Source organism: Gracilinanus agilis, chromosome 4, assembly GCF_016433145.1.
Source record: "Gracilinanus agilis isolate LMUSP501 chromosome 4, AgileGrace, whole genome shotgun sequence".
Lineage (NCBI taxonomy): Eukaryota > Metazoa > Chordata > Mammalia > Didelphimorphia > Didelphidae > Gracilinanus > Gracilinanus agilis.
The window spans coordinates 225032845-225056377 of record NC_058133.1 but is presented as its reverse complement, the minus strand read 5'-3'; the positions used below and the strand labels follow the sequence as shown (position 1 = coordinate 225056377).

The following is a 23533-nucleotide window of genomic DNA, read 5'->3' as shown; positions in this document are numbered from 1 at the left end:
AAATGATTTGTTATAATCTGGGATGCCTAGAGCAGGGGCAGACAGGATAGCTTGCTTTAAATTTGATAGAGCTAACTTGTGCTCTGGATCTAATTTAAGTGGTTCAGGGACCAAATCTTTTGTTAATGCTCTAAGGAGTTTAGTAATTTCCCCATAGCAAGGGATCCACTGTCTGCAAAAACCTTTTGTTCCTAATATTGCTCCTAAGTGTTTTTTAGTGGTAGGATCACTCAATTTTTGAATATTTTCAATGAGCTTAGGGGAAATATAGCGGGCACCAGCTGTCAAGATGAACCCCAAATATTCTACTCTGGGGAGACACCACTGAACTTTTCCTTTTGATATCTTATGTCCTCTTTTATGTAATTCTAAAAGAAGATGTTTACTATCCTCTTGGCATGTTTTAGCATCTGGTGAAGCCAGGAGCAAGTCATCCACATATTTAATTAATTTACTATTTTTAAATGTTATATTATCTGTATCTTGGCTCAAAATCTGTGCAAAAATAGATGAGCTCTCGCCATATCCTTGTGGAAGACGCCCCCAGGACTACTGAGAATTATTCCAAGTAAAAGCAAATATATGTCTGGAATCCTCATTAATAGGAATTGAGAAAAAGGCTGAGCACAGGTCCACAACCGTAAAGTAAGTGGCTGTACTGGGAATAGAAGAAATAATTGTGTTTGGGTTTGAAACCACAGGGTGTCTCTTTATAACATGATTGTTTATAGCCCTTAAATCTTGAACAAATTGATATTGGGGTTTTCCATCTGGGCCTAATTTTGGCTTCTTAACAGGTATAATAGGTGTATTGTATTCTGACTTGCATGGGATTATTATTCCTTGCTCAATTAATGAATTTATCACTGGGGTAATTCCCTCAATGGCTTCTTTTGATAAAGAGTACTGAGGAATGGATGGAACTGGCCCTCCTCTTGTTCTAATATGAACAGGAACAGCTGATTTAAGTAGGCCTACATCTGTAGAAGATGTGGCCCATAGAGACTCTGGGATATCATCTGGGATTTCAAAGGTGGGAGGCTCCTTTACTTGCTGCTCTTCTGAAAGAAGTACAGGGAGCAAGTTTAAAGAGTCCTCTGGCAATTCCAGTGACATAGAACCATCTGGATTGCAAATTATTGTGGCTTTAAGTTTACACAATAGATCCCTACCCAGTAAATTTGTGGGGGATCCAGGCATTAAAAGAAAGGAGTGAACTCTGAGGTATCACCTCACACCTAGCAGATTGGCTAAAATGAAAGAAGGGGAGAGTAATGAATGCTGGAGGGGATGTGGCAAAATTGGGACATTAATGCATTGCTGGTGGAGCTGTGAACTGATCCAGCCATTCTGGCTGGCAATTTGGAATCATGCTCAAAGGGCTATAAAAGAATGCCTGCCCTTTGACCCAGCCATACCATTACTGGGTTTGTACCCCAAAGAGATCATAGATAAACAGACTTGTACGAAAATATTCATAGCTGCGCTTTTTGTGGTGGCAACAAATTGGAAAAGGAGGGTATGTCCTTCAATTGGGGAATGGCTGAACAAACTGTGGTATATGCGGGTGATGGAATACTATTGTGCTAAAAGGAATAATAAACTGGAGGAGTTCCAGGCGAACTGGAGAGACCTCCGGGAACTGATGCAGAGCGAAAGGAGCAGAGCCAGAAGAACTCTATACACAGAGACTGACATTCTGTGGTAAAATCGAATGTAATGGACCTATGTACCAGCAGCAATACAATGACCCAGGACAATTCTGAGGGAGTTATGGTAAAGATGCTACCCACATTCAGAGGAAGGACTGCAGGAGAGGAAACATATAAGAAAAACAACTGCTTGAACGCATGGGTTGGGGTGGACATGATTGGGGATGTGGACTCGAAACTACCACACCAATGCAACTACCAACAATTTGGAAATTGGTCTTGATCAAGGTCACATGACAAAACTAGTGGAAATGCGCATGGGTAGGGGAGTGCGGGGGGGGGGGGGGTGAAGGGGAAAAGAGGAGCATGAATCATGTAACCATGTTAAAAATGAATATTAATAAATGTTTAAAAAAAAAAAAAAAAGAAAGGAGTGCTCGATTGATAAAGGTCCGAGACTTACCATACGAGGAGAAAGTTTTGGGACCTTTTGAGGTGTTCCCGATACCCCTACTATGTTTAGAGAGCCAATAGAATTACAGTTTTCATCTGGCTTGCGCACCAGTACTGATCTTGAAGCCACAGTTTCCAGCAAACAATTGTAATATGAATTTCCCACTTTTAGGGTTACATGAGGTTCCTTACTATTTGGGGGGAAATGTATGGGGATAATAGGCATTAAAACATCAGGGTCTGGAAAGTCAAAGGTTTCCCTTTTTGATTCCAAAGCTTCCCCCCGCCCATGCACCTTCATAAAGATGCTTTTTGGGCTCCATGGGCCCCCCCCAGGGGCATTAGCACTCTGAGTAGTTTGGGGGACAATTTGGGTCTTATAACTTCAGAAAATATATGTGGAAAATTGTTATTACATAGAATTTTGAAAATAAAATACCTTTCTTAAAAAAAACAACCTTAAAAAATGAATTAGAGAAAATAACAAGGATTATAAATCTGGAGTTACAAAGGCTCTTAAAAGCCATCTAAATGAGTCCCTTCATATTACTAAGGAAACTCACATCCATCCCATCCTAGAAATATTTCAGATACTCCATGAGCATTCTCCTCAGCTCAATTTGGTAAACAGATTTTAATCCCGAACAGATTAACACCTGAAAAGAATCAAAACCAACAGGATGTAGTAGAGACAAATTTTCAAACCCAAGTGTCAAGGAATCTGATTTCTGACTTTGTGAATCCCTTGGGTTCTTTTTTGGATTCTTCACTGGTGATTGCATGGAAATTTCCCCTTAGAACATGTCACCTAATTAGCATAAAGGTGAGATTTTACTAGCTGGGGACTTTCCTCACCCACTCATGCTTGTACATAACACATCTATCCATCTAGAAGAAAATGAAAGAAAATATTTTCAAATTTTTTTTGTTTTCAAGAGAGAAAGTTCTAGGGTTTTTCCCAAATTAAAATAAAGTGAACAAGATGACTCCTATGGTCCCTTAAAGTTCAAAATCTATGATCCTATGTTTTCAAACTCAGTTCTTTGGGCATTAACCAATACAGCTCAACAGATGCTAAAATGCCTTCTACAGCTTCATTCATTTAGGCACCATTTTTTATAGTTGTTAATGGATGTTTCTGGTGCCAATGTACTAGTAACAACCTATCAGCCAGAGAGCACCTCTCTCCTAAGAGTCAGAATGCAGAAGGTAAATGTCTTGTCCACCAGGGGGCAATAACGTGCTACATCTTCCAAAGGTTGTATTATCACCAAAATGCCAGCTCTGATACATGAGCTACATCTAGGGAAATTTTTTACTTCATTTCAAGGCACCATTTTTTCGGTAGTTAATCTCTTAGCTCATCCAGATCACAATCTACAGGGTTGAAATTTTCATCACAAGGGTGACGAATGTCCCAAAATCTAGGTAGGCTTGTGTTTGGAAGAAAAGCTGAGCCCATGCCTGAAAATTGTTTACAGCTTGGTTGGACTGCTCCCAGCAATATTTCTCTTCTGTCAAGCCTCCAAGAACTCAAAATTATCTCTCTTCTAAATAAATCTTATCAGCAAGGAGTTAGTGAAAGCTAGAGATAGAGTAAAAGTAGCTGGGTATCAGATTGGAGAGAATGCCAGGACCTGAGTCGGAAAATCCCCAAGTTCAAATTCAGCCTCAGACATTTATTAGCTGCAGAGATAGAATGAAGCTAATTTGTTATGAAATTTAAATATCAACTAGAAGAATCAGATCCTAGAATTAATAGAGAGACAGATGAGCTTACTGAGGAAAGTGGTTATATAGTCAAAGTTGCATTGTAGGAAAATCAATTCAGTTGCTATGTGAAGGATATATTAGAGGGGAGAGACTTAAGGAGAGACACCAGTTCTGTGGATGTTGCAATGGTCTAAATGTAAGGCTCTGAACTAAGGTGGTGACTGTGTTAATGGAGAAAAAATGTGAGAGATGCTATAGAGATAGAAATGACAAGATTTGGCACCTATATGAGTAGGGTGAAGATTTAATTACCATCTCTATGCTGATGATTCTCAGATCTATTTATCCAGTCTCACATCTCCAAGTACCTTTTGGACATCTTGAATTGGTTGACTAGTATTCAACCTAAACTTAATATGCCTAACATGAAATTCATTATTCTTCCCTCTAAATCCTCTGTCCTCCTCCTACCTTCCATATTACTACTGTCAAAGACAACACTAATTCTTCTAGTCCCTCAGGCTTGCAACCTATGAGTCCATTCTTTTTTTTTTCTTTTCCTTTAAACATTTTTTTAAAAATTTAATAACAAATTTCCACTAAGTTTTCCAAAATCATATGATTCATTTTATCTCCCTCCCATCTCCCCTTCTCCCTCCCAGAGTTGGTGAGCAAGTTAATCTTGATTATACATTATTGCACAAAACATTTTTCCATATTATTCATTTTTGTAAGCAAATAATCTTATAGAACCAAAACCCCAAAACATATACCCAAATAAATAAGTGATAAGTCATATGTTTTCATCTGCATTTCTACTCCAACAGTTCTTTCTCTGAAGGTAAATAGCATTCTTTTTTTATAAGTCCCTATGAGTCCATTCTTGACTCCTCACTATCTCTTGCCCCTCATACCCAATCTTTTGCCAAAGTCTATTGATTTTGCCTTTGAATATGTCCCCCTTCTGTACTCTATAGTGTTATCTCTCTAGAGTAGGCCCATTCCACCTCATGTCTTTGATTACTGCAATAGCCTATTTGTTGGTAATCCTGCTTCATTTCCCCCCAATTCCAATCCATCCACCATTCAACCACTAAAATGGTTTTCCTAAAGCTAGATATGATCATGTCACCATCACTACCATCACCACTACCTCAATTCAGTAAACTCCTGTGCTTCCTATTTGAAGATCATGAGAAAAAGTGGAGCTAGAAACATGGATCTAAGAGTCCAGCTGCAAAGAGATAATAACTGAACCCAATTGGAACTGATAAGGTTGCCAAAATGAGGAGTATAGAGATCTAATCTTGGGAAGTGGAGAGGAATGGGTATTCTTCCTAATTTTCCTTGGTCAATTGTGACTAAGGAACTTTCAGACTACCCTTATCAAGAAGAGATTCTTGCCATTCTAGCCCTATGTCCACAAAGTCCACAAAGAAAATTTAGACCCAAGGGGAACAGTACATAGCAGTTCAGCATCCTTCTAGTTTCTGCCTGTCACTTTTGCTCTCCTTCCTGCTGCCTATGCCCAGTGTAGGCTGGGCTGGATAGTCAGCTAAGCATACTTCTCCCTAGATAGGCAAAATTTTATTCCTTTTTCAAGCTTTATAAGTCCCTGTCCTTTCTTCCCATCCCTCACCATAGCAGCAGCTATGGTATCTCACATGTTTAATAAACAACTTGACCCCTCCAAGAGGCTATTAGGAGTCATTTAGAGAAATAGAGTCTGTAATAGATATTTTATCTGGATCCCATTAAAAAATCATCGGCAAGTAAAACTGTGTGTATGATTTTTCTGCACTGCATGTCAGATGCAGATAGAATGGGCCATCTAAGGTAAAAATCTAAGGCTCCTCTTTTGACTCATTTTCAGATCCCCACCTTTTCTAAATATTCTTATTGGAAAGCTTTGAATCCTTAAGCAGACCAGCAGCTACTGAGTTAACAATTTTTCTCCTTGATAATTAAGAAGCCTGAACCCTAAAAAATATATTACTTAGATAAGACCTAGACGGACAATCTAGTCCAGACTATCTGACCAGGTCCAGATCTATAAATCAGGAAGACAGGACTCAATTAGTAAACATCTCCATGAAATATATTTCTGCTTTCAGAATTAGCTCCTACTAATTGGTGGTTGGAATTTGGCCCTTGTCCTTGTACCTATATTTCTACTTTTTAGACTTTAATGGGTTGTGTATGATTTGTAACCCCTTCATAGCTGTGACTCTTTCTTTGTGTTCTTTGTTTGAAACCAGTATAAAATAAACTCCAAATCCCATAGCATTTAGATCAGCATGGGCTAACCACTAGTCTGGTTGTTCTCATTTTCTTTTTCCTGTCTTAACAATCAGATGCCACAAAATGCCACTCAGGACCCCCAAAAATATAGAGAGCTGGCTCTCTATACTGCTGCCTCTTTTGCTTTGAGTTTATTTTTCCTGCACATAATAATCGAATAGAAATACTGAGAGGGATTTGGTTGCTTTGGAGGCCACTTTGTGAATCTGGGAGATCAGAAGCTTCTGGATCCCTTAGTCACTGCTGGCTATACTTCAGGAGAGAACTCACCTAAAGCTACTACAAAAAATTCTCTTTTTTTAAAAAATAAAATTTTGTTGATAGCATTTACTTTTATATCACCTACATTTCACCCCATATCCCTTCTCCCCTCCCCCAGAGAGCCATATATAACAAAAAAAAATTTTTACAAGAAGAATAAAATCAATCAGCAAAACCAATGAAGAAATGAAAAATTTCTGAAAATATTTGCAGTGTTCTTTATTACTATAGCACTTCTTGAAGATGATAGCCACTAGGAAGATAAAGCCAACCCTTGTCCTGGCTTGCCAGAAGATATAGATTTCAAAGGAATTGTTGAAATGGTACAAATTCAAGGTGAAGGTGAAATGTCAATTCAGCACTCTCATGAAATGTCATGCTTTAATGTGTTAATATCAAACCTCAGGGAGAATATAACAGTAATTATAGTTATTGATGTATAAGTTTTCATCTATTAGTATATGGGAGCCTTTTGTCTCTTAAGCACTTCTTTTGTGTACAAGAAATAAATTATTGTTCTATATCTGACTTATATTGTGCATTGATTTCCCTTTCTACTCCCCTCTAGATATGATCCAAATCTCAAAGTTAAATAGTTTTCCCAATAGAAGAGCCAGAGAGTTCTAGCTTGACCTTTTTAAGGGGGCAGGTTCCTCTTGGGCCTGAATCCTCTCCTTGTGTATAAGTTTAAAAACAGGAGCCCCTTGAGAGGAAGAGAATGAATGTACCAGAACCTCTGGTACTCACTGCAGTTCTGTGCCAGTTGTTACATTTTAAACCATTTAACTTTCAGTGGCTCAGGCAAATTCCTAATAATATTATAGGTCCATATAATAGCTGCTAATTTGCATCAGTAGAGTTTCCTCACTAGGAAATCCCTACGCTAAGGCAATAGAGGTCCAGAACAAAACAAAATTTAACCTGATACTGGCAGAGTGCAGGATTATGAATACTCAGATGAGTGCCTCCTCTATTATATGTAAAATTTCTTCCTTGTCAGGAATTTAAGTGAAACAACAATTTTCTTAATAAATATGATAATTACCATTCATTTCCTTCTTTCATTCCCTTTCTTCTTCTCTTCTTCCCTTCCTCCCTCTCTTCCTCTTTTTCTTTATTTTTGTCTCTTTTTGTTTCCCTCCTTCCTTCCTTCTTTCCATCCTTTTTTTCCTTTCTTTCCTTCCTTCCATGTTTCCTCTCTAGAAACAGGAATAAAGAAAAATGTTTCTCTAATTCTTGCTATAAATTTACCTCTCATGTAGGCACCCATGAGACAACTGTGGAGGGAAGGCAATGTTCTCTCTACCAATGAGGATATTGTCTTATTCTCCATAGCAACTATTCCAAGCCTTCCCATCTCTCCACAAGTCCCCAAACAGTACAAGAAATAATTTTTCATCTGAGGATTTTGCCTCATACTAACTTCTCCCTCAAAACAGGTATTTGGAAAAGCTCCCTCTTCCTTCCTCATTCATCAATCACATCACTTAGACATCTCCAACTACCTCCTCTTTCACTTCTATCTCTGATGAAGAAGTGGCCATTGTCTTTGCCAAGGTGAACCTCTCTCTCTATAGCTTTAAGCCATTCTTTCCCTTCATCTCCAGCAGATTGTCCCATCATCATCCCCCTTCTCTCTCTCATCTTCATTTTCTCTTATCTACTCTCTGTCACTGTTTTTCTGGGAGAGGGATATATTGTTAGGATATGGGGAGAGAAGGTAGAAAGGAAGGGCAGGGAAGAAGGACTTTCAAACCCCTTAGCACTTAGTTCATCCTCTTTTCTCCAAAAAAGTCAGCATGAAAGGAGTCCATTTGGCTAATTTGTGTCTTTTACATGCTCATCCAGTTCTGGATTAGCAAGCAATCAAAGGTCTTCTCTTTTCTACACAGTCAGCAGACAAGAAACAGTTATATTATACCTATGTTTACCCTGCAGTGGAGAGGAAGGATCTCCATCATGCATGCCCAGAAGCAGGTTTACCCAGACACAAGAGGGATTGCAGCAGGGAAAACACTGGGCATGCCCAAAGGACAAGCCTGTTTTTGTCTAGTATCCCATCATGTTCACATGTATTCCTCACTAAAATGTGAACTCCTTAAGGGCAAGGACAATTTTTTTTGGCTTTTCTTTGTATATCCAGAGTTTAGTACAGTGTCTGCACTTAGCAGAGGCTTAATAAGTGCTTGTTGATTTATTATTGATTGATTATGATTGAAGTATTTATAATTGAATTATTTGTAAACTCATTCAAATTTGAATTTTGTTAAATTCCTTGTGAGGAGGGATTATTTAATTCTGTGTATTTGTAACCTCAACATCTAGCAAAATAGCTTTCAGCTAATAGGTACTTTTGCTTGAAAGAGTTAATGCTTGTTGAATTTAATTGAATAACAAATTATATGGCCTCTAAACTACCAAAAAGGTCCAGGGCTTGATAGAGACCAAAGGCTCAACATAGTTTCCAACAATTTCCTTAACTTGCCTTGGCTAACGAGTGTCCGACCAAAGTGGTGCTCCTGACAGCAGCAGTTCTTGTGGGATTTTTAACAGCATGTAATCCTTTGTGTGAACAATTGGATTAAGAGGAGTTCATAAGAAGGCAACTGCTCCCTGTTCCATAGACTTCTTTGGTGATTTGGTGAAGTCAAAAGTCTCAGAATGATTTTAAATTCATAAAACACATAGGATTCCACAGGAAATCAATTGGTTTGAAACACAATGATCAAAATATTTTATAAAACATGTTATATAAGAACCCCTGCTCTAAATCTGAGAAGCTAGGGAGTGCAATTGATAGAGTATTGGGCCCTGAGTCAAGGAGTCCTGGGTTCAAATCCAGCCTACAAAACTTACTAGCTGTATGACCTTGGGTAAGTTGCTTAACCTTTGCCTCAGTTTCTTCATCTGTAAAATAGGGATAATGATATCCCTGTTGAAAGTATCAATTGAGAAAAATATTTATAAAGCACTTAGCACCTAGTATGTGTTATATAAAGCCATTATTGTTTTGCTGTTGTTTGGTCTCTTCATCTGTGTCCAAATCTTTATGACCCCGTTTGAAGTTTTCTTGACAAAGATACTGGAGTAGTTTTCCATTTCCTTTTCCAGTTCATTTTACAGATGCGGCAACTGAGGCAAACAGAATTACGTACCTTGCCCAGAGTCACACAGGTAGTAGGTGTCTGAGGTTAGATTTGAACTTAGAGCTTCCTGACAATTCCAATCTACCCACATCACCTGCTCCTATAAATGCTAGCTATCATCATCATCATCAAAAGTGGTCAACTCTACTGAGCTAATCTGACATATTTAAATGGCTCATCATTTAAGCCTTAGCCCACATAAAGAGGCGTTTTAACAAGAGGTTTCATAGGCCTTTCCCAAGATCCTGCTTTAGCTTCACAATGAAGTCTTTTTGGCCATGCAGAAACATCTGGAGGCCTGGGGGCTTCAAAGACCCAGTAGAGAAAACCACCTGAAGTTTGCTGAAAGAGCAACCGTGAGGAACAAAAGATTCCAATTCTATCTCCAGTGAAATCTGTGATCTCATCAGTATACATACTCCCACAATGATCCAGTTTACAACCCATCCATCCATGTCTGTCTGCTCTGTGAAATAAAAAGATACCACTCCACAAATCTGAAGGAAAGTTCAAGTTTATTTATTGAAACACTCTTCCCCTCCTCCTTCCCATCAGACTTATAGTCACACAGGAGAGGGAAGCAGCTCTAATTAGGTATGCAGATGGAGTTCCAGAGCAAACTGTAGAAGGGCACCTGCCATCTTAAACACAATATGAAATAATTTGTTGATGTAAGCAAGAATTTCTGTAGCAAGGAATAAATTAAAGGAAAAGAATTAGTAAGAAATTTAAATTTGCTAAAAGAAAAATACTTGTGGAAGCTCCTTCTGTGATGCTTCTTTCTTCCAGCCTCCATTGAATTAAAGTGGGGGGAAAAAAAGAAAGAAAGAAAAGGAGTAAAGAAACATGCTTAAGAGTGTCTGAGTTTCATTCAGTTTACTTTTTAAATGCTATATGCTTGCCCTGTTCCACAAGATTCCTGTCTCCACACTGTCACATTCCCAAAGAATCATTTTCCATTGCCAAGATCTTGACTTTTTAGCTCCAGAATATAAGTATATCTGAAGGATTCACCTTTGTGTGGTCTCATCTGCATTATGTATTTCAGAAGAGACAAAGTTTGCATAGAACAATGGACTCTTTGAAGGATGACAAGGAACATGTGAAAAATTAGGCTTCAAAACTTTAGGACCTTCATCTAGAACAGACAGTTTACCATAAAATTAGAAATGTTTCTGTTTATGTAGACACATTGTAAAGTTTTCTATCTCTGTACAAGACAAAATATTCAAGTTTCAAAAGACCCCCAATGGACCATGAACAATGAACCTTCTATTTCTGTTCCGTTTTTCCCAAGATCTGGGAAGCAGTGACAATGGGATCCAACTTCCCCAGGGAAGGCTGAAGTGTGAAATGGAATGGGACTCGGAATTTCTAGCAGCACTTTTCTTTAGAATCTTTGTAGCACATTAACAACACACACACACACACACACACACACACACACACACACACACACACACACACAAGGATCAGGGATGGATTTGAAAAATGATGATTTGGCCTGAGAAAATTGCTGTTTGTTAAGAGAAGACCATCAGATTCATGAAGTGCTATAGTACTCTTGGGATACATGGAAAATATCTGTTCATCTTCTTGGAACATCAGGGATCCATGTCTGTAATTGGTTTTCTAAGTTGCATCAAGGGAGCCTTCTATTCTCTGTTGACAACAAAAGACAAAAAAGAATGAGGATCATATATATGCCTTCTTAGAACAGTTGATGTGGGACAGTGAATGGATGTCATGTTATGTCATGGTTCCAGACATTCATTCAGCCTGTCCAATTAGAAAGTGGCAAAGGTGCTAGCTAGTGATGAACTTGGTAGTCAAAAAGGCTAGAATTCATATTTTGCCTTTGATACCAACTTTGTGACCATAGCCAGTCATTTAAACACTTCCAATCTGGGATAGCTAGGTGGATAGAATCCCAGATCTGGAGTCAGGAGGACTTGGATTCAAATTTGGGCTCAGAAACTTCCTAACTCTGTGACTCCAGGTAAGTCACTTAACCTCAATTGCCTAGCCCTTGCCCCACTTCTTAGAATTAAAGTGAAGTTAAGGTTTTTTTAAAAAAATACACTTCCAACCTCAGTTTCTTTAAAAAATAGTAATGATTATGTAAAACCCAGTGGAATTAGTCGTTGGCTATGGGAGGGGAGGGCAAGAACATGAACCATGGAAAAATATTCTAAATTAATTAATTAAATAAATGACCCTTAAAAAATTTGTGATGATAATAGTAGTTGCACCTATAGATAAAAATGCTCTTAGAACCTCACAAGGCTATGGTGAGGTTCAAATGAAATGATGTGTATAATGTACATGTGCTTTTTTAGACCTAAATGAGTCAGTTATTCTAATTATGAAAGAAAGACTGCTATTTTATTTTTTTAATTATAAACAACAAACACAAATGAGGAAAAAAGGAAGTTTTTTTAATGACTATATAGAACTATAAAACCTTTTCACTTTTATGTGTTATTCCATGGTTTCAGTTGTATCTGACTCTTTGTGATCCTACTTGATGTTTTCTCCACAGAAATATTGGAGTAGTTTACAATTTCCTTCTCTAGATCATTTTACAGATGAGGATATAAGTGCCTTAGGTCAGATTTTGAACTCAGGATGATATCTTCCTGACTCCAGGCACTCTTTTCGCTAGATCACCTTATTGCTCTATGATGCCTTCCCCCATTAAGATGTAAGCTCCTTGAGGGTTTTTTAGCTTGTATTTCCAACTTCATCACTTAGCACAGTGCTGGGTACATGCAGAGCACTTATAAAATGCTTTTTGACTTGATTTCACTTTATTTACAGTTTGCTTCTAAAATATGTTGATTAAGTTTTTAACAAGGTGTCAAGAAAATCATATTGTTTGTTTCTAGACCATTTCTAATTTTTTAAATTTGAATTTCTTTAGTTTTCCATTAATTCTAACAGCTTCTTGGCTTGTTCCTCATAATCTGACCAGACTACAATCACACTATTGCCAGATGAATGGAAGCAGAATTCTTTTCTTTTTCTTTCTTTCAAATTAATGTATGTGCGTTGGTTCCATTAAAATTCCCAGGTATCTCCCTCCCTCCTTTTCTCCCCTTGGCCACATTCTTCTCTTTTTTTCTTTTCTTTCTTTGGAGAAAAAAAAGCAATAATAACATTTTATTTAGCAAAATTTCATGGAAGTGTTTTCTGAAAATTAAACCGTACACAGTTTGGAAACTTACATTCCCAAACCATTCTTCGTTCTTTGTTGTTTTTGGATACACACACACAGAGAAAGGTAGGTGGTTCACATAGTAATGTTAAGTCCATTAATTCCAAATAAAACACTATCATTCTGGAATAAGATAAAAGCTGCATCGTAGTGGTCTACACTTGAAACCTGGGAACTACTTAAAAATGCTTACTGTTGTTTTCTTTCTCAGATGATCTTGGAGCAAATATGATGTTTTATGGTATTCTCAGATGCAGTGTTCTTTCCTAAAAAGCTTCTGGCTTTGTCTTTGCAAGCCTCAGGGCTGTGAAAGGCCTTCACTTGTACATTGAAAGGAAGGAACTGGTTTGATTTGCTATTGTTATTAATGATATAATTGATCTATATGACTTACATCTCTTCCATAAATTCAACATGCCCCCCCATTTCTTTTCTCTCACTCCTTCCCCAGTCCCATTATGTCATTTGAGCCACATAGCAATCTTGTGAACCTTGCAATCATTATTATCCCCATTGTGCAAATGAGAAGGGATAGCCAGGTGGCACATTGAATGGAATGCTGTACCTGGAGTCAGGAAGACTCATCTTCCTGAGTTCAAATCTGGTCTCAGGTACTTACTAGCTCTGCGACCCTAGATAAGTCATCTAACTCTAATTGTCTCAGTCCCTCATTTGTAAAATGAGCTGGAGAAGGAAATTGCAAACCACTCCAGTGTCTTTGCCAAGAAAAGTCGAAATGTGGTCACAAAGAATTGTCACAACTGGAAAAAAACTGAATAAGCAAATGAGGAAACTGAGGCCCAAAAAGTTTAAGAGCCTGAGATCACATAGCCAATAAGCATCAAAAATGAGATTTACATCTTCCTTGATTCAAATCCAACATGCAATCATTAAGTTATACTGCATGGAGGCTAGGATTCTCTTAAGAAAGTCTCTCTAGGGCAGAGATTCTTAATATTTTTTGGAGTCAAGTACCCCCTTGGCATTCTGATGAAACCAATAGAATCCGTCTCAGAAGAATGTTTTAAAACTCATAAAACACATAAGATTGCAGGGGAAAAGCCAATATATGGAAATAAAGATAATTTTTACATGAACCCCCTGAAATCTATCCATGGATTTTGGACCTTTTGTTTAGAACCCTTGCTCTATAGAAATTATGGGTTCCCTAAGGGTAAAACAATACCTTACGCTTCTACTGAGGCAACTGGATCATAGGGGACAGAGTGCTATGCCTGGAGTCAGGAAGGCCTAAATTCAAATCCAGCCCTATTTGGGCAAATCACTTAATCTCCCTGTACCTCAGTTTCCTAATAATAATAAAATGGGGACCATTACCTCCTAGGGCTGTTGTGAAGATAAAATGAGATAATATGTATAAAGCCTAGTACCTGGTACATAGTTGGTGCTTAATAAATGTATATTCCTTTCCTTTCTCCATATAGGTATCCTATAGCTCTGCCTTAGTCTAGAGTAGACAATTATACATCAACTCACTGAATAAAAAGAAGTGGGAGTCAAAGCTTAAGTATTAATTCTTTGGAAACATGAAACTGGGGCCAATACTCCTTCCATCATACCTCTGTATTCGCCACTCAAAGACATCCCCTTCTTTGTGCCTCTTGGGGGATGAGGGACCAATGGTTTAAGATGCCTTACAGAAAACTTTCAAGAAGTATTTGTAGGTAGTTCCCAAGGACATTCTCAGCAAGATGGAAAACTGGCACCTTTGGCATTTTCAATCATAAGACAGACAAAGCTACGTGTCAGTTCTGGTAAACCAGACACCTTCTAACTTGAATGATTAGATTAGGCCTCTAAATTTCTACTACCTTAGTACTGATGAAACACATTGCTCTCCACCAGAATGTGGCCAAGTGCATGGCTGGTCAAATCCTGCTCAGATATGGCAGCTTTTCTTTTCTGGAGGAAATGAGTTTTGAGTACTCATTGTGGACTATAATACTGAGGGTCTTATTACATGAATAATGCTTTTCTCAGGAATCTCTTGGTTCTTTTTTAAAGTATTAAATCAGATGGACCAAGATTTGAAGAATTCCTTTCCGAGAGGATTTTAAGACCTCTAGATTGAGGAATTCCCCTACAACAATGAAGACAAGGACAGACTTTTTAAATTTTGCCTTAATGTCTGCAAAGCATTTTATAAACATCTTGAATGCCACTCTGAAAAGTTCTGTGTATTAGGCACAACATTATCCTCATTTTTCCCCAGGGGACAGAGGTTTAGAGAGTTTGGGAAACAGCTAATAAGAGTCACTGAGTCTGTCCTGACTCTCAAAGGGGTCTTTCTACTGGATCTGGCTACTTCTAGTAAAATCATTTTCCTGTTTTCTCCCTCTAAACTGCTGCATTTGAGAAGAGGGAGAGGTGGGGACATAGTGAGGGAGGGCAGGCAGTAGAGATCTTTACTGTAAAGATAAAAAATACTGGGGAGACATGCACCAGGGTCAGAGTGACTGGGGGGTCAGAAACAAGGAAGGAGGTTGTCTCCAAGATCGTGCCCTCAACTGGAAGCCACCCTCACTGGCACAGTACACTCTGTTTCATATTATCTGTCTGCCTTCACCATAAATTCAACTTATAAACAAGACTCAAATGGCAGAGGAAAAATGAAGTTTTGGAATAGACCACTGAAGCAGTCAAACACAATACCAAATTAGCATTTTGGTTAAGTGGTTATCTCATTGTTAAGATATTTCCTTCAATATGTTTTCAGAACCTGAGGCTATTAAACAAGGAAGAATGATCACCAGTTTTGATTTCAGGAAGGAAATCCCCTCCCAGTTCCCTGCTGGGCAATTCAACTAATTTGCTCCTGACCCTTACAGGACGATTATTAGGGAAATTATACTGGCCTCTTTTATAAACAAAATTCATTGGCTTAGTTTCTAGCATGGTCCACAGGTTCAGGGTTGTCTATATCTCTCTAGGGGAATCTTATTTGCCAACTTATCTTGGGCAAGTTATTTCCTTTCTCTAGACCCCAGGTTTATTCATCTATAAAATGAGGTGGTAAGAGTAGATGATCTTATTAAGTTCCTTCCAGTTCTAAATCTATGATTCCATGATCAATAACCCTATTCTTCAGGTTTTAAGGGTAGTGCTCATCTTATTCCCAGAGTTCTGCTAAAGTGATTTTCCTAAAGTACACATCTAACCATGTCACTCCTCTCCTTAATAAACATCAGTGACTCCCTATTACCTCCAGGATCAAATATGAAAATCTTCTCTTTGGCATTTAAAGCCCTTCACATCCTTGCCCCTTTAACCTTCCCAATCTTCTTACACTTTGTTTCCTCTCACATATTTTATGATCTGGCTTCACTGACCCTCTTGCTATTACTCTAATAAATACGACACTCTCTCCTAACTGTATGCGTTTTCACTGGCAGTCACCCATGTCTGGGAATACTTTTCCCTCCTCACCTCAGTCTCTAGTCTTCCTTGGCTTCCTTTCAGAGAGTTCAAAGCCCACTATCCACAGGAGGTCTTTTCCAGGCCAACTAGACACACATACCCTTCCTCTTCCCTCTGAGATTATTACACTGTATATAACTTACTCATCTGTAGTTACTTGCACATTGTTTCCTCCATTAGAATGTGAACTCTTTGAAGAAGAGACCTTTTTTTTTTTTTACCTTCTTTTGTAATCCTAGCACCAAGCATAATAGTGTTTGGCTCTCAGTAAGCCTTAATAAATGCTTGGTCTCTAATTGATGAGAACACTCTTGGGGATATATAACACCTGTCTTCACCTAATTGAAAAGCTGTCCTGTGAAAGAGTGATTAGATTTATTGTGTTTGACCCTGGAGAGCATAGCATTGGATAGAAATCTTGAAGAGGTGAAATTAATCCTTGTGTCAGGAAAAATGTCCTCATAAGCAGAACTAATCAAAAGTGAAAGGGGCTGAGTTATTGAAGATAATGGGTTCCTTCTTGCTGAAGATCTTTAAACAAAAGTTGGGTGACCACTTTTGTCTGTTGTGTCACAGTGGCCATCGATTTTCAGATGTGGGTTACTGAGGTCCCATCTAACTTTCAAATTCCAAGGTTCTTTGGAACTCAGACCCATTGTCCAGAGCATTTACATGGATTGAATATAAGGTAGATAAGGTGGGAGCTATGGGATAGTCATCTCACACTTTTAGCAGAATCACTCTTAAAACAGGGGTGTTTACTGAACTGGGTAATTTTTCTCTTCATCTCACAATGTCCAGAAGAGCAAAATAAAGATTCAGCTCATCTTTTGTTTCAAGTCTCTTTCCTCTTTTTATTTTTTATATTTTCACCAAAGCACAGCTGGGATCTTTCTCTCATCCAAAAGGATGTGATTGGAATAATTCCACTTTTGGAATGCACAAGGTCAGGATCTCAGGAAACAAAGAGGCACCCATCACCAGAAAGGGGTTTGAGCCCCAAAGAAGAGTTTTCATTTCAGGAAACTCCTCCCAAGTCTTAAAAGAAAGGTCATCAGATTTCAAGCAGGAAGAGAGCTTACTGACCATCTAGTTTAACTCCCTCATTTTACTGAGGAAGGAACTGAGGTCCAAGGAGAGTGAAGCCACAGAAGGTTAAGTGGCAGAATCCTAGTACTGTGATGCCAACTCTAACTGTACCCTGCTAGTGAAAAGCATCTTTACCCGAGATCACCACTCTTACATTGCTTGGCAGTAAAGTGGGAAAGAGATGTCTGTGGCAAAATTATTCCTACAGTTTTCCTAATAGAAGTTCCTTTAATCCACCATGTTCTACCAATGTGCTCTAATTCCAAGAAACCATCATATTTCATTTGCACTGCCCCTCACGTCCATTTCAAATGCTTTCCCTTCCTACCTTTCCCTATGAAATTCATACTCAACTTTTAAAATACTACGGAGATTCCACTTCCTTGGTGAAGCCTTCTCTAAGACCTCTCCTTTGGTAGAGATTCCTCCCAACCCCAACTCAGACCTCACTTAGTACTTTGCTTTTCTCTCTCTAAAGCACTTGTCAAATCACATAATGGCTATGTGATTGCTTCTTATTCCTCTTTTAGAATGTGAACTCTAGGAAGGCAGGGATGATATCTTATTTCAACTTGGCATTTTCCTAGTTCAGTGCCATGGACACAATAGACAATTTAAAATGTTTTTGTATGAATGAAAATTTCTACTACTCAGAAGCTGCTGGGACAAAATTTGCACAACTGGGGGAGCTAAAGTGGATCAGTGGATTGAGAGCCAGGCCTAGAGATGGGAGGTCCTGGGTTCAAATCTAGGCTCAGATAGTTCTTAGCTGTGTGACCCTGGGCAAGTCACTTAGCCTCCATTGCCAACACTTACTGCCCTTCTGCCTTGGAACCAAAACATAGTACTGATTTCAAGATGGAAGGATTAAAAGAGAGGGTTAAAAAAATGGCTAGACTTGGAGTCCAAAACCACCTGGATTTAAATCCCACTTCAGAGACTTCTTAGTTATGTAACTTATAGTAAGCCACTTAACCTCTCAGATTCTGTTTTCTCATCTGTAAAATAAGGAAAAGAATACCTAAGCACTAACCTATAATGTGAAAATCAAATGAGATTATGAATGTCTAAGGGACAGAATCCCCTTCTCTAGCTCAGTTAATATAATAGGCATCATAGAAGGTTCAGAATATAATCATAATGTGTAAAGAAGGTGTTTAAGAGTTTTCCTGTGACCACAAAACTATGTGAATAAGTTATTTAACCTACTTGAGAGTATTATAGGGCTTTGGCCATTGGATAAAGATAAATGATACCACATCCTTTGTCTAAGAAAATTAATCATTCTGCCTTGGAATTATATTTAATAGAAGCAATCCACTTAGCAGATAAGGAATGCAAGACTGGGAGATACCCTTTGGGAGACACTCCCCAAATTAGGGAAAATGTATTCCTTTTCTTCCATTGATGTCTTGTCACCTGATTCACTGGACCAATAAGAAGAAGTATTTTCTAAGAGTGGAACTTTCTCAAAGCAGAGAAGAGTTCTGACTTTGAACTCAGAAACAGTCCCTGGGAACTCAGTAATTCATGATGATAGGGGGCAGCTGGGTAGCTCAGTGGATTGAGAGCCAGGCCTAGAGATGGGAGGTCCTGGGTTCATATCTGACCTCAGACACTTCCCAATTGTGTGACCCTGGGCAAGCCCCTTGACCCCATTGCCTACCCTTACCACTCTTCTGCCTTGGAGTCAATACATTGACTCCAAGACAGAAGTAAGGGTTTAAAAAAAAATTTTTTTAAATAATTCATGATGATGCTGGAAATAAGGGTAACTGAGTAGGGACTCTGCAAAAGAAAGGATCTTGCAATACCAGAAGTTGTAAATTGACCTTTCCCACATGTGTCCCAAATATGTCTCCCTACTATTGTACCATTTGAACCCAGTTATAGATGCTGTATGTATTTCTGAGATGAGTTGTTCTGGGTTTATGGAAGGAATAATTTGTATCAACTGTTCCTTCTATGTCATCTTAAGTAAATATCTTTACTAATAGCTAATTATGTCCACTGGCTGATTTTTAATGGAAAACAAATTGATGGGAGTTAAGCTACAGTAGCAAGGGTAATCAGCCACAAGGTTACTCTCTAGAATACAAAATGGCAGTCACCCTATGAGGACCCAACTTAAAAATGTGAATGGAATTGGTAAAGTAGTTCAAAGAGGGTATTATATACATAAAGTACTTTGCAAACCTTGAAGTGCTAGATTCCTTTTTTTCTTCCTTTCTTCTTATAGATTTAATTTTTTTAGACACTTACCTTCCATCTTAGAATCAATATTATATATTGGTTCCAAGTTAGGAGAGCAGTAAGGGCTAGGCAATGGACTTGCCCAGGGTCACACAGCTAGGAAGTATCTAAGGTCAGATATGAACCTAGGACCTTCTGTCTCCTGGTTCTCAATGCATTGAGCTACCTAGCTTTTCCCTAGATTCAATTATATTTACAATGAAATAATGAATAATTTTATGTACAACAAATAAATATTAACATTATATAATATAAATAATAATAGAATGAATTTATATATTATAATATTATATATCATATATGAAATATAAATAATAATAATGATTAATAGAATTAATAACTTCCATAAGTTTTACTGCCTACTACAATAATACTCTCCAAATGTCCTTTTTAAAAGAAAACTATTCTTTTAAACAAGGTATCATCTATATTTCCCAAGAGACCCATACCTTATTACAAAGAATTTGAAAAAAGAACAATTGTATTCTTATTTTTATAATTCTTCTTATCTGCTGTAGCTCTAAGACTTATTGAGGGAATATTAATTTTGCTCTCCGAATTCAATAAAGTTAATCCAGCATCCCAAAGTCTTTCATGCAGGAGACACTGCCCTCCTTTTCCTTTCAGGAACACTCTGAAACAGACATGACTGCAGCTAAGATCACTGATCTATTGACTGGTTTAAGAGGGAAAAGTCTAGGATGCAGGTGCCAGAAGACAAGGGATATAAAAGAGTAAAATAGTTACAAAAAAAGAAGTAGAATTCCTTTCATAGTAGTTTATGATACAGATTAGGCTCTCAGCAAAATTCTAGTCTCACTAAAGATAGAGCTTATCTTCTGGCCCCTTCTTGAGGTTCCATCCTCAGTATCCTATAGTCTACCTAAGAATATGCAAACAAAACTCTGAACCATCAGCCTAGTAGGTCATTCAAAATTGCCTGATAATTGAAATAACTGGAGCTTGAAGGTACTCTCATCTCAATTCTCTTGTTCAGTCATTTTTCAGTTGTGGTCAACTCTTTATGACCCATTTGGGGTTTTCCTGGCAAAGATTCTGGAGTGGTTTACTATTTCCATCTCCATTCATTTTACAAAGAATCTGAGGCAAATAGGGTTAGGTGACTTGCATAGGATCACACAGTTAGTAAGTTTGGGAGGCTAGATTTGAACCCATAAAGATGAGTCTTCTCAATTTCAAGGTCACTTGTCTATTTGCCATGCCACTTTGCTACTCTCTCTGTTCTCTAAACATTCCAAATCACCAAAGGGCTCATTTCTCTGTCTTTTGGAAGTTGGTAATTTTGAAGCTAAATGCCCAACATTCAATGTACTGCAGGGGGAATTTTCACATGTTTGAAAGACAACAATAGCTTTTGTTCTCCATTTGAACCAATGCCCAGATATAAATCAGCAAAAGCTCATTCCTATTTTCTGAGAGAAGCTACAAAAACTCAAAAGTTTAGGCCTGGAACATAAACACTCACATAGTACCATAGTCTCAAATGACTCTGCTGAAAGAATCTTCTGTGGATTTTATCCTTTCTTGAAAGGGCACTGTCTTTATCACTGGGTAATTTGGTGATCTTGCTGAATCATGAGGAGAGTGGTATTAAGATTACCTAGCCATGCAATCATTTGGATTATTTAGTGCCAGTTCCCACTATACCCAGAATCAGGGAATCTTCTAAGGTCATGATGTTCTCATATTTCCACTAATCACATGGAATTTTCCCATTGCTTGGAAGCTACAACTTAAATCTAATCTTCTAACTGGATGTCCAGAGAACCCTTTGCCCACTGTCTAAAGAGCTATAACAATCATGCAGTCAGAAAATGTCAGTGGTAGCAGACCTTAGAGCTCATTTATTACAGCATCCTCACTATTGGTATTGTTGCTAAAAATAATCATATTAGGGGAGGAAGACTATCAATGACTTTGATGACATTGTGGAACCTAAGAATTTTTTTAAATTATGTAAGTGAGAGGCAGCTAGATGGCTGGCTCAGTGAATAGAGTCAGCCCTCAAGACAGGTAATCTTGGATTAAAATCCAGCCTCAGACACTTCCCAGCTGTGTGATCCTGGGCAAGTCACTTAACCCCAATTGCCTACCTTTACTGCTCTTCTGCTTTGGAACTCATACTTAGTATTGATTCTAAGAAGGCAAGGGTTTAAAAATAAATAAAATTATGTGAGTGAATCATATACTTACAGAATGCCTGTTCTCCCCTGAATCTGAAAAAGAAAAATGATATTCATGTGAATAGCAGGAGGCAACCTTATCTTCAAAGAAGGCATGCATATGATGTCTTCATCCCCAACACCCAGTTACAGAAGGGAGTTTCCAACACTCATTAGAGCTTTCTAAATCGAGGAAAAGAAATCAGGCCGAGTTTGGCTTTAACCATAGGGAAATAGACATTGGGTATTTATTATCTGCTCAGTTGTTCCTCTGATTTCTGTGGCTCCTTCTGTCCACAGAAGGAGTATGGCCTCATCACCAGTCTTTCTGTATATAACAAGGAATCCCATGTTTAGATGTCAAGCTTCCACTAGGTTTCTAACCTCCAGGTTCCCCCTTGGGAAAATAGCTCCCCAAATCTAAATGATCACCTCTGACAGCCAGTCTTTCTAGGACAACCCAGGAATAGCTATCTGTAGCACGAATGAAATTTATCCTCTGCTAGGATCTCTCTCTGCCAAGCAGCAGGAGAGCTGGGACGGAGGAAACCAATTTCTATTAAGAAGAGACAACATGGTGTATTGGATGAAGTGCTGGAACTGAAGCCACTAAACTCCCATTTAAAATCCTGTCCTGATGTTTACTATTTGCGTGATCACAGATAAGTTATTTAACTGAGCTTCAGTTTCCTCATCTACAGAATGGAAATAATAATGTCTATAGTATCTGTATCACAGGATTGTTGTGAATCTCAAATGAAGGGATATATGTCAAAAGCTTTCCATACTTCAAAGAGCCTGGCAAATACCATTTGTTCCTAAATCTATGCACATACAAATGCAGACAGAAAAGAGGCAGGAAACCTGGAGGACCTCAAAAAGTCTAGAGCCAGGATGATGAGTGAGTCTATCCATTAAGGGGAAGGGAAGATTTATAAAAACTTCTGTACATTCAGCCAGACCTCCAAGTAGAGGGTCTCACACCCATGCCTGATCTACAAATGAGCCATAGTTTCCCAAAGAGAAATTCTGTAATTAGCCACAAATAGTCTTAGAGGAAGGGCAACGATGTTTCATACAGTTTTTCTCAATTATCACTCTTCTTCCAGATAATGCCTATTATTCATGAGGTCAAATACCCCTTTCCCCTCAAATCTGACCTTGGGATGGGAGAGGCTGGCCATGCTTGGTTTGAAGGCCATAGAAGGGAAGCCAGAGTGAGAAGAGGGAGATTATGTCCTGAATCTTAAAGTTCAATAGAGCTTTAGAGAAAGCAGATGTAAGAAGGCAGGCTCCAGAGAAAACACTTATAGTCCTCTGATTATAAAGCTACAGGTCAGAAATGGAGATCCTATCCAACTCATATGCCATGGAATAACCAAAACCTGGGTCTATGACTGAGTCCACACAGCAGGCTTACTTCATGCCACCAAAAAGGGCCCTAAAAGGCAAGTAATTGGTTAGAATCTCAGATAGGCAAGTACAAGATTTTTTAAAAAATGTTTTTAAGGAAAATTATGTTGCTATCTCTATAGCTGATAAACTACATCTGTGGATTAAGCTTCCTGTTCAGATTAGATGATTATATAATCAACTGCCTATCCTCATTTAGGGAGGCATATTCTGATTGAAGACAAGGAGTTTGTACTTAAAAACATTCAGTGTAAAGCAAATCTAATAAATATCATTACACTGGTTTATGCCCTTTCTCTTCTCCCTGGAAAGTTAAAAGGTTGCTATGATACCATCATAGCTATGCCTATAGGCCTTTTCATTCTCTCTCAATTGAGAAAATACTGGTAAGCACTTGGCAAATCCTTAGAGTAC

At 38.2% G+C, this 23533-nt stretch overlaps 1 protein-coding gene across 1 annotated transcript in view; it reads right to left on the bottom strand.

The window, feature by feature from the left end:
* Positions 1-10984: 10984 nt before the first annotated feature.
* The window catches only part of PECAM1 (platelet and endothelial cell adhesion molecule 1), a 105851-nt gene continuing 93302 nt past the window's right edge, over positions 10985-23533 (bottom strand). Inside the window, exons 11-12 of the mRNA XM_044675162.1 lie at positions 21738-21760; positions 10985-11188 (exon numbers count right to left, since the gene is read on the bottom strand). Coding sequence (XP_044531097.1) covers positions 11159-11188; positions 21738-21760 — 53 coding nt within the window. The 3' untranslated portion in view covers positions 10985-11158. The remainder of the gene's footprint in view (positions 11189-21737; positions 21761-23533) is intronic.